This window comes from Botrytis byssoidea (genome assembly GCF_014898295.1).
Source record: "Botrytis byssoidea strain MUCL 94 chromosome Unknown BBYS_045, whole genome shotgun sequence".
Classification (NCBI taxonomy): domain Eukaryota; kingdom Fungi; phylum Ascomycota; class Leotiomycetes; order Helotiales; family Sclerotiniaceae; genus Botrytis; species Botrytis byssoidea.
In genome coordinates this window covers 110,077-123,928 of record NW_024065886.1, presented here as the reverse complement: position 1 = coordinate 123,928, position 13,852 = coordinate 110,077, and the positions used below count along the sequence as shown (strand labels likewise).

Sequence of the window (13,852 nt, the reverse complement as noted above, 5' to 3'; positions counted from 1 at the left end):
CGTCCGCATGTTAAATTTCCTTTCTTAGACGACAATGATACTGGTACAGTGACTGATGTTGAGGATCTCTCGATCCTTTTCCCCGCTAAACAAGTTTATATCATATTTATGGATAGTTAAGTGGATCCAAGTGATCGTCGGCTAACTTATCGAAGGATCCTTACTGTCGATTGTCAATCGGCATCTTGAATTACCCCCGGAGGACATCATAAACGCAATTAGGCGATTAACTATTCGTAGCTCGTCTAAGTCCAGGAACAAATTTTTAGAAAATCATATTATGGTGGGAGACTAATTTTATATCCACTTCAACAGGGTATGAACGTGCATTCCGCGAAGTGAGTTATTGTATTGGTAGATTCTGTACTTTGTAGAAGTCGCCAGCATCAACTCTATATTCAATAATTTCAAGAGGTGTATCATTTCAAATAAGATTACTGAACACTACACATGATAAGAAAAATGACTGACGATGACATGCCCAAAGCCTGGCCCTCAAGAGCACCTCCACTCTGCAAATTGACCAAAAACCTTGTCCTCTCTCAATGCCAGCAAACATTCTCTCCGTAAGCCCATGCAAATCTCCAAACCACCCTCTCCAAAATTCTCTCCCTGGCCCCCGGGAATTCTCGGGAAAATGACAAAGACTCCATCAGTTTTCAAACTTCTCCATCTGAACCTTTTGCATTTACCACCGAGGTTGTCCCCCCAATCCAGGCCGTAATATGGTTGTCCCGACCAAGATGAACACCCAACATTACGTTGGCAAGATTCAAAGCCGCTTGGCTCCAATCGGTTAAGATCCGACACTTTCTGGATTGCTTTGATTACGTCTTTGACCCTTGCCTCATCAACGTCACGCACTGATTGGCGAACGATGCGTGCGATGACTCCAATATCTGTAGTATTTGAGGACATTGATATCAGATCAGAGAACGTGCTATTGGATTTGGCAATCAACACAACATTTCCAGTGAAAGTGGGCGACATAGCAGGTTGAATGCGGTTGCGTCCGTTGACGGTCATGACGAGCAGGGAAGGAGTAGATGGCTCGACGGAGTTTGAAGTAGCTGAACGTGCCGAGGTTATCCTGGACCAAATGAGTGCAACCAAAGCATCGTTTGTAGAAACCCAAGATAAATCGTTCGAGCCCTCATTAGCTAGCTCTTTCAGACGTCGCAAAGAATCGTCTGAGAAGAAGAACACACCCGTCCCCACTACATCTGAAGAGACTGAAACGTATGGCGTGGAAGATAAATCCTCTGGCAACAGTTTATATTCTGGATAATCCTCCAATTTACCCGTTCCCTGTCCTTGCAACAGAGCAGAGTTGTCAATCCATTCCTCAGTCACCAATTCACAACCATTTCCCCCATGACAGAATGTAGACCACAATTTCAAGACATTAAATATTCCTGCTTCATCCATAACACAATGATTCACGGCGCAAACCAGAATAATGCCACCCCTGATGATGTTTGCTTGTGCAAGAAACACTTGAGCATTATTCTTTACAAAATTTGGTAACACATCTCCATCAACTGCATCGGTAGGAAATCTGTTGGCTGCAATACTTTGAAAGTCATACTTTGAACTGAGATCCTTCACCGAAAGAATTTCATTGACGCTGAAATAAGGAGCTTGCACGGCAAGTGAGCCTTTTTGACAATTTAGTTCCCGTGATGGCCCAACTGATGCGGCAAGGATAGGAAATGCTGATATAGTTTCTGAAAGGCCATCTTTGAGAGTTTGAATGATGTCTTGGGACTTTGAATTGGATGAAAAATAGAGGAGCTTAGGGACGTGGACGTGTGGTGATAGGTGGTCGAGTGGAGAGAGTGGGTATGGTTCTTTGTTCATGATTTCGATGCAGAGTAAAGATACAAATTGTGGAAGCAAGTTTTTGAACAGCAAGATGATATGTAATTGATTTCAATAGAACATGAATACCCTGGGTGATTCTTGGCTTTATTACAACTTACAACCAGGGCATTCGACGGTGAACTGGCACAACGAATATTGACAACGCACACCACTTCATCAGGCATCTCACTTGTAGAAACACGCATACCCATATCCCTTGATAGTTCCTACTTAGCTCAGCACAATCCTTTTTTCAATAATTGACATACTAGTAATAAGCCAGGTTATAGTATTGTGGACCGCTGTACCGAGGATATGATCTGCACGCACTAGCGGTACCCTGACTAGGCCTTTCGATGAAGCTTATCCAAGTTCCGAAATATTATATTTGGCAATAATGGCACTGTGAAGGCGTTATAGCAACGCTCATGTATTATGCATAGTCTAAGGTATATCACGATTAGCTCACTCTATTTTGTTTTTTTGAAGATCTTCGCAATGTCCAGTTGATGTATGTAGCTACTCACTCTTCCTTTGATCCCTGTTCCAATCGAAGTTCCTCTCGACAAGATTTTACTTACCATTCTATTATGCTCCATTGACAAGCACCATTTGAATTGATAAGATTCTCGAACACCTGAGATCATCAAAATATCCTCAATTCATTAATTCATGTATATCTTTTCTCTTTCTTTGTATATTGGCGTTTTTGCCGTTCTTTCGAAATGCATTTCCATCTTCCTCACCCAGCGAAGACGCCTACAAGAGTCGGAACGGCATGGCTGCGCACCCCCTCCAACAGTGTCTGGATCTGATCCCTTTGGCATCATGAGTGTTCTTGCAGCGGCGAGAGCAAATCGCGAAGGAAGAAGCCCGATATGGTTCATGGAACTTATGGATAAGATATCACCGGATACTTTGACTGTGAGGGGAATGGTTTTGGACACTGAAATTATTATTACAAGAGATCCAAGCTTGGTGCAGTTCATTCTACAAACCGAAGCAAACAAATGGGATATCGGACCACAAAGGAGGGAGATTTGGAGTCCCCTTCTCGGCGATGCTATCTTCACTGCTCAGGGTATGTCACTTCCACTTGATGATGATGAACATGCAATTAGTTTTTATATATCACGAACGCTAATTTCAAGAACACAGGCGATGCATGGAAACACTCCAGACAACTCGTACGACCACAATTTTCGAGAGATAGAGTATCGGATCTTGATCTCGAAGAGCGACACGTCCAGGCACTATTTGCTCGGCATGAACTTCAAAGCACTCAAGATGGCTGGACAGGAAAAGTTGATCTAGCCCCTTTGTTCTACAATTTGACTTTGGACGTCTCAACTGAGTTCCTCTATGGAAAATCTGTACATTCTCAAGAAGCGGGCAATACAGCCAGTCCAAACCCTATACAGAGCACAGAAGACACGGATTTTCGTACTTTCGGACGTCATCTCGATGCAGGAAAAGAAACATTGTTCATGAAAGGTATTGCTGGTCGGTGGAATGGATTTGTCAAAGGCCGCAACTTTGATTATCACCGTGACGAGGTGCATCGAATGGTCGACAAATTTGTGGAAGGATGCCTCCGTCAAACCCAAGACGAGAAAAGGCCAGAACCCGATTCGGAGAAAAAGCCATTTTCGCTTTTGGATGAATTGGCGAAGGTAAATCAGGACCCCGTCCAGCTTCGCCACGAAACACTGCAAGTACTTAACGCTGGGCGCGACACAACTGGTTCATTGCTCGGTTGGATATTCTATTTCCTTGCACGTAATCCAGATATCTACTCCAAACTTCGAAGCATCATTCTCTCTGACTTTGGACCATCCGGTTCAGAGATCTCATTTCAATCTTTGCGATCTTGTAAATATCTACAATATGTGATTGACGAGTCGTTAAGAGTCGGTGCACCTGTGCCATTGAACGATCGCACTTGTAATCAAGATACTGTTTTACCACGCGGAGGAGGTCCTGACGGTACACAACCTATGTTCTTACCAGCTGGGTCAAGAGTATTGGTATCGACATACGCGATGCAATACAGGAAAGATATCTGGGGTGAGGATGCCGACAAGTTCAGGCCTGAGAGATGGGAAGGGAGGAGGGCCGGATGGGAATTTATTCCCTTCGGCGGAGGTCCAAGGAAATGTATCGGTCGTAAGTTTCCCCGTCTTTGAGATGCCAAATCTATAGATAGCTAATTTGTATTTGCAGAACAATTTTCGTTGACTGAGACTTCATATATTATTATAAGATTTCTTCAAAAGTATGATCAAATTGAGAATTTAGAGAAACCAGGCCCAGTGCTATATCACCATACTGTCACAAATCGAAGTATGAACGGCGTACAGGTTAGATTGCATAAGGCAGATCCTTTGAGTATTGTTTGATTTGTGGGGTTTAATTGGGACGTTCGGAGTGTATACCATGGTTCCATTGTTTTATTATCTTTAATTAATCTTCTATACTATTGCTATGAGCACAGTGTCCAAAATCCAAGGACACTTGTGCCGTTGCCATGTTACCAACAAACTCCATCACTAAAATTCGTGACTATGAGAATCAAGAATAAAGTGTGAATCGAATCGGGTGATCATTGTGTTATCCATGAATGCATAGAAACATGCGATGTTACACCTCTACAAAACTTGCATACTATTCAGCATCGCATTGGCATTCACGAAGTTGCTCTAGATCTACTCATGCTAATTCGTGATTTAAAGCTGGGCTACCAGACTATGATTTGAGTAAGCTATTAATAGCAGAGAAGAATTTCAGACTTCGAGATGCCTAGTATTGCAAATACTCAGATTGTTTCAGTTGGCTTCAAGGGTTGACAACTTCTGACTGACAGACTCCAGCCGGGAAAGCCATTAAATGTAGGCCATCACTTCATATATGATCTGGCAACTCTTGTTTTCCAACTGAGCCAATCTTAATGGGTTTGACGTTTCTATAGATTATCAATAATCTAGTAATCTGTTACGTCGATGAAAGGAGTTGCTGACTCCATGTATGAAAAAAGTAATATGAGGAAGGGACGTTGATTACTCATTTCACCACGCACAAAATAAGGTAGCAATTCTATTAACAACATCTCTATTTCTAACTTTCAGATAATTGATATGTACTTCCTTCATCATTCACCTTCTCTCCTGACGACTCCATACATGTTCGTAGAGGCCAAAGGAAATCGTGCTTAAGCTTTTTCAGCGGTGTTCCATCGTGGTTCATAGTTGTTATCGCAGCATTTGTACGCAATCACCAATAATTATCTCAAAGTTGGCAATGAAAGTTGATCTCCCGATCTCACAGCTTTTTCATAGCATTGTTGAGGAAACAGCCTTTCTTGGGCCTGGCAATGACTCTTGACCAAACGCCAAAAGGATTCATCGGATCAGAAACACCTTTGAATATTAAACGATACCGTTCTTGGAACTACACACTGAGTAATCTGAGTCATGCTGCCGTTATTAGATGCCTACCACTTGCAGTGCAGATATATTATGAGATTGCTATCCGTACCACACTTGACTTGAAGCATTTCAATATTTGCATGAAACCGGGTTCAAAACGAGAACAGGGTAAATGCCAGAGACCTGACCAGTCAAACAACTCTAATTAAGTATGGATTGAGCAGTGGCCATCAAATCCATCTCTCTCCTTCAGTCCTTCAGTCCTGATGTGCTTTTGAAGTTCGCATTATCAGGATTCTCCGCCACCTTTGGCTTTGCAAGAAAGCTCGATCTGAGCTGGTCATTGCACATCTGAATCCAATGAGATGTGAACTGCAACAGGAAGCCGCCATCGAATCCCTGGTCCAAGATTTGATGCCACCATGATTTAGCTGATGAATATAATTAAAGGTTTGATCAGATCCCAGGCTTCCAAGTTCATTCTCAACTTTCTGGATACTTCCGAATATTGGAATATTTGTGACTTAATTCTTGTCCAGCCTAGGAGAATTTTGAATGTACAAATACTTTACACCGTTCCTGATGAACGTAGGTCATGGCTTGAAAGCATGCCCAGAGTGATACTCTTAATTCCAGGATATTCGATCTTGCAAGACCCTTCTACCACTGTTGAAAAGAGACTCAAGATTCTGAAACATAAACGCCGACTTTGTCGCTCCCTCGCTATCAAATTAAAAAAAACATCAAGTGAGACCAATCAAAAGAATCAATTCTCCATTCATTCCTCTAATCATCTCTTCGCTGCCTCTTGACTTCATACGCCACTAGCCTTCAATTCTTAAAAATTTCGTATCAAGATCACTTATTCTTGACATTGATTTTATCAAAACTTTCCGAAAAAACTATGTCTCAATGAAAAGCTCCTTGTCATGAGAAGGTCGATTGTCCAAAATGGAGAGGAAGACTTCTTCTTATATGGTTGCCACTGAAGCTCTGCCCACGGCGATTAAGAAACGTTGAATCGTTAACTGCAAAAATCATCTCAATAAACTTTGGAACATTCAGGATTGTCAACATAGAAGAATATCACAACAAACTGTCTATGAATGCTTTGGTTTCCATAGGTACCTAGGTATACAGAAAACGGAGATCCTGAATTTTTCGTGCGGGGTTGAAAGTGTGGCTGGTGCAAGTCTATGTGGCGCAAGAAGTGAGCTTCACGAACCTTGGAAACGACGTCAATCTAACTGTTTTGATATCTGCGAGATTGCCAGCAGGAAAAGTCTCATAGCACGTCTCAATTACTCTCTAAAGTTCGTGCTTTGTTGATAATGCCAGAGGCTGGTGAATACTTTCATGATGCATTTCAAGATAATAAAAAGCAGAATCCCAATGAAACTCCGCTCCCGAGGCAACGCGTCAGTGGAGAAAATGGACTCTGTCAACCTACATCTTCATCTCCTACATAGATGCTCAGTTCATGTGTATATATCCCGTGGAGTCTCCTGTGAATATCGTTGATACGGCTTTAACATCCGCATACGAAATACATGGCGATGCAGTGACTTTCTTTGGCAATGGCTGAATGAGTTGATCCAAGGACTCGTTAACAACATAACCAAGAATGGTTTCAGAAACGAAATTTGGACTGCTTTGTACACGAGCAATCGTATTCATTCAGTCCAACGCACCTAATCGCGCCAAGACGGACAACTAGAACTCATTGGACCGATATCCTCATCGACATGCAACCACCATTATTCACGAGTACATGGGCGAAACCAAATAGTTTCAATAGATAGATACCATATGTTCGTCCAAGTGAAACATACCAAAGCTATTGACATGCGTGCCTTCACGTGCAAAATGACTAGCAGGAAAAATTCGACTCGGATCCGTCCAAACAGGCTCGCATACATAGGAAGCGGATGAGGAAAAGAGGCGGTACGATGAGTGTGTGTTCGCAAAAGCTACAATCGCAGACTGGGCCATCAAAAGGAATAAGTACGCCATTGATTAGAGCCGCACAAATCTTGCGGAAACGAACAAAGTGAGTACTATCAGGAAAGAAGAGGATTTGACCAAGTACCGGAAGGAATTGGAGGACGGGTTCAAGGTTATAGTTGAGAGATTGAATAGCCACAAGCAGAACTACTAGTTTAAAAGAAGGAGGTTGATCGAGCTGTTTCCACAGTGGAAGAAAGAAGAGGGGAAAGGATCAGAGTATGGATCTTGAACTTGGACTTTCCTCAATACAATCGTGCCAAGCAGAATGAATCGGGTTAACGCGGAGCTCAAATGAAGCATGTGGTTTTCCAAAGTATATCTTGCATGCAACAGTCGTACTATTTGAATACTATACAGTCTGTCTCATGCTTTTCCTCGATTTCTTTTTCATTTGTTCGTTGTGCTCCACGGGTGTCAGTGGAACAGGAGGGTACTCTTGACTATGGCTGAATGGGGGATGAAACGGCGTTGTGTGAGTGCATTTATTCAGCTAGGACATGCGTAACGTGTATGAAAAAGCTTGATATCCGGGGCTAGACACAATACATACATGTGGCATAAAAGATGATCTCGAGAGAATTCTCACATACCCAAACGACATGACCACTGGCATGTTTCCATCTAAAACGATATCAGAGGGGGTTTAGTAGTACTGCTTTCAATGACGAACAGACATTCAACAAAACAAATGACAAGACCAGAGACAGCACTGGCAAACACAAAAAATCTAAAAGATTCAAAAACATACAACAGTAGGGATTCGCTGGTGGTCACCCACCCAACTACTAATCTACCGATCTGAGGCTTGTGTATGGCAGAGCGGACGGGATGCCCAATTCTCCTCAGTCTATGGTCGTATGTGGCAGAAGGTGTTTATTTCCAGACTATATATGGTTTACAAAACTCTATATTTTCTGACAAGCTGAAGCCCATTGGAGACAAATGAACCTTAATTCAAACCATCGTCTTTCTAGAGACAGTGTTCAGTGTACATCCGAAAGCTTCCAGGATTCGAGAAATTCCCTCGTCCAAGCAACGTGTCATATGGAGTAGGTTGACATGTTGCTTAAAAGTTTTCATTGACTGCCGATGTATGAACGTAGGTGAATGACTTCAATTCAATGGCCACTGTATTAAACCTAAGCGAAAAGCGAAAGAGACTACCTAGGTCTTTCGATAGCCCATATTTAACGCCTGTTATTCGTACAATAACCTAGCTCTTTTTAGACAGAATACCATGTAGACATTTAGGACCTACGAATACGTGGGTGATACGTCTTTCGTATCCTTCTCGAATCAACAGCCGACGAAAGGTTTACCTAGATCACAGGGTTGTAATATCACTGGTCTCCAACATCCACTTTTTGGTTGGCATACAAATTTTGATTAGACGTCGCAAAAAATGGCTACTCGTTCTTTGGAAGCGGCTGTGGCTCCACAATCTTCCCATCCACAGGTCTTCTCGCAATGATATATTGCTGCATTTCCGGCTCACATTTCACATTATCCGGTTGAAATCGATCAATCGTCTCACTCACGATTTCCAATCCCATACTTGTCAAAAAGTTCCTCTGTCCTTGCTCGCTCATCATAAAAGTCGGGAGTAGTTCTCCCATAAACGGCGCATCATAATCCTCCACATACGTTCTCGTTTCATCATAAGCTGCGTTGCCTTCATCCTTAACATACGAATCACTCGGCATCTGACCGAGAACAAATATCCCCCCTGGCTTCAATGCAAGAACGTATTTGTAGACCGCCGCATGAACGTCTGCATACGAAAGTTGCAGATGAGCAAATATCATAAATACGCCCGAAAACGTATCTTCAACCTGAAATTGCACCATGTCCGACACGGAAAAGGTACCCTTGACTCTCTTTTGAGCAAGTTTAATCATCTTGGGTGCGATATCGAAACCGAACACTTCCAGTCCAGCTTCAGCCAATAGTTCCGAAACTGGCACCCCAGTACCACATCCCACATCGAGAACCTTCGATCCGGGGTCTAATAAAGTTATTGCTTTCTCAACGGCGGCAATCTTGAAGGGGTTCTCGCGATACGCTCTTTCGTACTCGATATTGAGTGCATCGAAGGTGTCATGGCCGGCTTGAGACCCTGCCGCTACAGTTGCCATGGTTTAAGATTTCGTCAAGGTATTATTGTAACCGTTTCGATATGTGTAGAATAGTACTGAGTGGCGTGATTGATCTCAGAATCTCAGGGTTCAAGGGCTGGACCGTTCTAGCAAGGCGTTCGGAAAATCAAGGGTTTGATGTAAATTTCGATAAGGATCTAGTTCAGTGTGCTACAGAATTCGAAATCAGGCGTTAAAAATGACAGGATCTGAGGTTTGAATTTAGCTAAAGTGTCTCATCTCAAGTGGTACAAACCAGTTCCGCAAGATCTGGATGAAACCACGAAACAATTTGTTAGAAGATTGGGTGGCCGGGAAGGGATTAATTAGTATCCCGTCATTTTTGTTGCATGTCATCTAGAAGAATCGGTTGCAGCTGCTAGCAGCTCAAACACGAAGAACCCCATTTCCTTTAGTCGGAGAAATACATGTGATTCGAAATTGAATCAATTTGATTACTCCTTGGTGGCGGGGAAACAGATGAAAAGGAGTTAAAACGCACATAATCACGGGATATCCCATATAATGTCTTCGAATTCTAAAGTCCTAAAGAACACATCGGAGAAGTCTTCATCGCGCTTAAGGAAAGTCCTCCGTGGATACTTGTTTCTTCAATCAAAGTTAATATAATATATTCTCGGGGCAGGGCATTCAAGGTTAATCTCTTCCAGGATCCGGGTCCGAATTAGCGAGGGTAAAGTTTCTGAGGAGCCGCGTCAACAAGGATGAAAGTGGGGGGCAGAGAAAATCTAATAGTGGGGAGGAATTTTTTCCTGAATTATTTTGCGTCTGTCCTTGTGGAAAAGGGTGATATAAACATGCGAAAATATCTTTAACCATGTCGTACGCTCAAGATCAATGTGTCATTAGCTGAAAGATTTTGTGTCTTCGTCAGAGGCAATTCTCTTTGAATTGTGCATCGAATGTTATTAGGATTAGATGTCTGAAATTGACTGGTCCAGAATCAAGATAATTCCATTGGATGTGATCATCAATACCGAATGACGGAGTTCCCCGACCCTTACTTGCCATGATCATATTTTATGCAGGAACGGGAAATGTTGAAACATTGGGTAATCTTCAGTTTTTAGCAAGGGATAGAAATTTCGTACCTTCGTCTATGTATCCATTTATCGAAACCTTTCGAGGTTGAGAACGCGGACTATTCTACCACAAAGCATTCATGTGGCCACACTGTAGATACACTTATGAAGTAGATGTGCAGAAGATTAAGGCTTTGTGACTACTTGCTCCACCTCCCTCTGCACTATGACCGAGAATGGTGAATTTGGACATTCAGGTATCAGGATTCTCTTGAAAGACAGATGAAGCTCGGAATAAAGTAGGACATCGCCCATTTATGGGTTTCTAATGATGTTTTTGAACACCGTAAGTGGGTATCTGGCAAGATCCATACATCAAAAAGATGTAATACAAACAACCACCCGAGAATGTCTAAAATTCGACGCTTCTATCCGTGACTCCATTGACGACGCCATATCATCGCAATACAGATGGCCTCCCATTACCCTTATCCATGGCCGTGTCCATCATTGATTAATCCATCTGTACCGTCCATGTAGTATCCTTCTTGATGATCATCCGCTGAGAATCACTGCTCCCCACACTCAATCCATCTGTTCCTTCTTCCCCGGCCTTGTTCCATAATTTCGAGCTTCCCTCGCCCGGATTCTTGCTTTTCTTTGCACCTTGTCCTGGCTCGTTTGCCCAAACTCGAAATTTATAATCGTCTGGATCCACATCTTCTCGAATTCTGCTCTCTTGGTGGTGGCTTTCATTTCGCATGGCGGAGCCTAGATTGGAAAGTTGATAGTTCTCTGAATCCTCCAATGTATATCCCGATCTTCCTCCCAGCTCCTGGCCGTAATATGTAGAAAGATTTTTGACAAAAGGTCGAAGACTTGGTATAATGGCGGCAATGACGGAATAGTTCATTTCGCTCTGTGTCCATACAATAAATTCATCCTCGAGAAACATTGGGTTCGTAGTCAATCCATTTACATCAAATCGGGCTAGTCGGTAGGCAATGGCGATGATCATACTGAAGAGATGTTAGCATGCGATCCTGTATTGAAGAAGTCCCCAAAAGACGCACGGAAGACGAAACCCAAATGCCACCACGACAATAGTCTTATTTGATTTGCTTGTCCGAAGACTCCATACTAGGTAAAATGATAATGCAACAAATGCGAGCTCGAAAATGATATCAAAGGCAGATATGACCTGCCATTTTAAAGACTACAATCTCGGATTAGATTCATGCTTTGGGCCAAATTCGATTCCAAGATAATGCTTACCACGTTATCACAGCGCTGTCCGATGGTTTTCCAAGGATGAGCCAGATTGCACTGTAAAGCCACCGCAAACAGACTCGCAACTGTCCAAGTAGCCGTCAAGCCAATCACACTGCGGAAGATTTTCTTGTGTTTCTGATCTGGGGTCAAACTGCCCAATAAGACGACTACTGAAGCTTTGGACAATCCGAGAGATATGATAAACAACAGCAAGCTCGTATACCACATCTGACAAGTGAAAAGTTAGTTATTGCGGGATTCAATGCGCGCTGCTTAGATGACTTGAACTTACTTGCTCTATCTGGGCTTGGTTTTTGACTGATACAAGTTCGATGGATTTACCTAAACCTTTGGCGCAGGCTCCTAGCACTACCGATGATTGAATAGCTGCCAGCAGCTACGTTATTTGTCAGCCAAATTCATGATACTTTCAAGATGTCATCAACTGCGCGATGAGAACATCGCGAGTGATGTGTCAAGTAACTAACCGTCGAAGCCAAGAGACATATCTCATCATAACTAACGCCTTTTCCCATCGAAGTCCTAGCGAAAGACTTGATTCCACTGAATACCAAGAGGCAAGAAAGCCCCAATGCCGTTGCGATAATGATCCACGCCGAATGATCAGTACTCGTCACAACAGCAAATGGTGGTGATTGACCCGGTGGCACCACCAAGCCAGTCGTCGGCATTGACATAGCACAGGTTCTCGTATGGTTAGTCCAAACAAAATCAGAGACCAAACATCCGCCACGTTATAATTATGTCAAAGTGGAGGGGCTCAAACATTCAGACTCGAGCATTGTAGATCAAAGTGCCGGATGCCGATGGTTCATAAAGGATACAGCGAAAGAAGCATTATCCTGGGATTTCTCAAGTAACTATATTCTGCAGAACAGACATAAACGGTGCCTCGAGAACGGGAAGAAAGTAAAAGTATTGTTACATGGTGCCTCCGTGCCACGCCCTACAACAGGTGATAACGAACCGCCCCTTGTGGACTCCTCCGGGAGCGGAAAGTTGGCACCCAGAGTAGTCCGTCGAGAACCTGCACAAGAAGTCTCGGTTCGCATGAAAGGCACGGAAGGAACGAGCTGAAATCAGCGTCGGGAGTGATGTTCAAGCTTTGGGGGAACCCATTCCTGGATTCCAGTAAATTGGTTGTGGAAGGGCCATCCTCGCAAATCTCGCATGTCGCAAGGTTTCTTCGTGACGCAAATCTGAATGATTTGCTAATTTGGAAGTGGGTGTTGTGGGTGTTGTGGGTTTTCACTTGAAGAGTGGGGTGACTGAGCCTGATTTTCAGTCTGGACTAGGGTCATTCGGTATTTGCTGGGGTATATGGTAGATGTGGATGTAGAGGTCGATCCTTTGTAGGGTTGCAGGATATGGTAGCACAAAATTTTAACTTGTATGCAAAATAACTTTGGACACCCTTAAAAGGGCTTCGGGAACTGCCTTGGATTTCAATTTGAGAAGCAAAATTGATATAAAGATTACATAATTTTCCAATTGAAGTATATTACTGAATTGAAAATTAATAACAGTTTTTGGGTCCCCCTTTATTAAAACCAAGTCGACCTACCTTTTTACCTTTAGATGAGTCTGTTAATTCAAAACACATAGGTATGTATAATTCTGAAATAACGTTTTATACCGCTTACGCGATGTAACCATATTAGAAATATAGAATCATTCTCAAAAACAAGCAAATCCCGTAATTCCGCAATCCCGTAATCCCGTAATCCCAATTATTTCGCTTGCGATTCGATATTTTGAAATGAAGGCCAAAAAATCTTGAGGCATTTATTAGAACTACAGTACGCACGGAGTGTGAAGAAGTTGTCGTTTATTTTTTGCCTCGGTTGGTGTGAAAAATGCCAATTCAAAATCTTGTGTAAGTACATCGTACACGTAACAGTTGGTCAATCCTCAAATATCGATCGCGCATGGATCGATATGGAGAACCATAAGAGTGCTTTACTAAGCAATAGTCCCCTGAAAGGCCTGAAGGCTCAAATAAACTTTTCTGCTGCATTCCTTATGGTGGCCACTGACCAGAAGCTTCCTGGTAAAATTCATGAATGAATAAGACTTGCGCATTCAT

General features: G+C 42.8%; 4 protein-coding genes across 4 annotated transcripts; 1 reads left to right on the top strand and 3 right to left on the bottom strand.

Annotated features, from left to right (window-relative positions):
• Positions 1–495: 495 nt before the first annotated feature.
• On the bottom strand, positions 496–1,860 carry EAE97_011990 (uncharacterized protein; the record flags this gene model as incomplete). The annotated part of the gene is made up of 1 exon (XM_038882504.1): positions 496–1,860. The coding sequence occupies one exon, from the start codon at positions 1,858–1,860 to the stop codon at positions 496–498; it is 1,365 nt and encodes a 454-aa protein (XP_038726675.1).
• A 675-nt stretch (positions 1,861–2,535) lies between these two features.
• EAE97_011989 (uncharacterized protein) lies at positions 2,536–4,262 on the top strand (the record flags this gene model as incomplete). Its single annotated transcript, XM_038882503.1, has 3 exons — positions 2,536–2,944; positions 3,022–4,029; positions 4,087–4,262. The coding sequence occupies 3 exons, from the start codon at positions 2,536–2,538 to the stop codon at positions 4,260–4,262; spliced, it is 1,593 nt and encodes a 530-aa protein (XP_038726674.1).
• Positions 4,263–8,701: 4,439 nt separating this feature from the next.
• EAE97_011988 (uncharacterized protein) lies at positions 8,702–9,430 on the bottom strand (the record flags this gene model as incomplete). The annotated part of the gene is made up of 1 exon (XM_038882502.1): positions 8,702–9,430. One exon carries the CDS (start codon positions 9,428–9,430, stop codon positions 8,702–8,704), a length of 729 nt encoding a protein of 242 aa, XP_038726673.1.
• A 1,092-nt stretch (positions 9,431–10,522) lies between these two features.
• Positions 10,523–12,983, bottom strand: EAE97_011987 (uncharacterized protein). Its single transcript, XM_038882501.1, has 5 exons — positions 12,234–12,983; positions 12,038–12,142; positions 11,749–11,973; positions 11,547–11,689; positions 10,523–11,492 (listed from the first exon to the last, which is right to left on the bottom strand). The coding sequence occupies exons 1-5, from the start codon at positions 12,441–12,443 to the stop codon at positions 10,988–10,990; spliced, it is 1,188 nt and encodes a 395-aa protein (XP_038726672.1). The 5' UTR covers positions 12,444–12,983; the 3' UTR covers positions 10,523–10,987.
• Between the last annotated feature and the right edge of the window lie 869 nt (positions 12,984–13,852).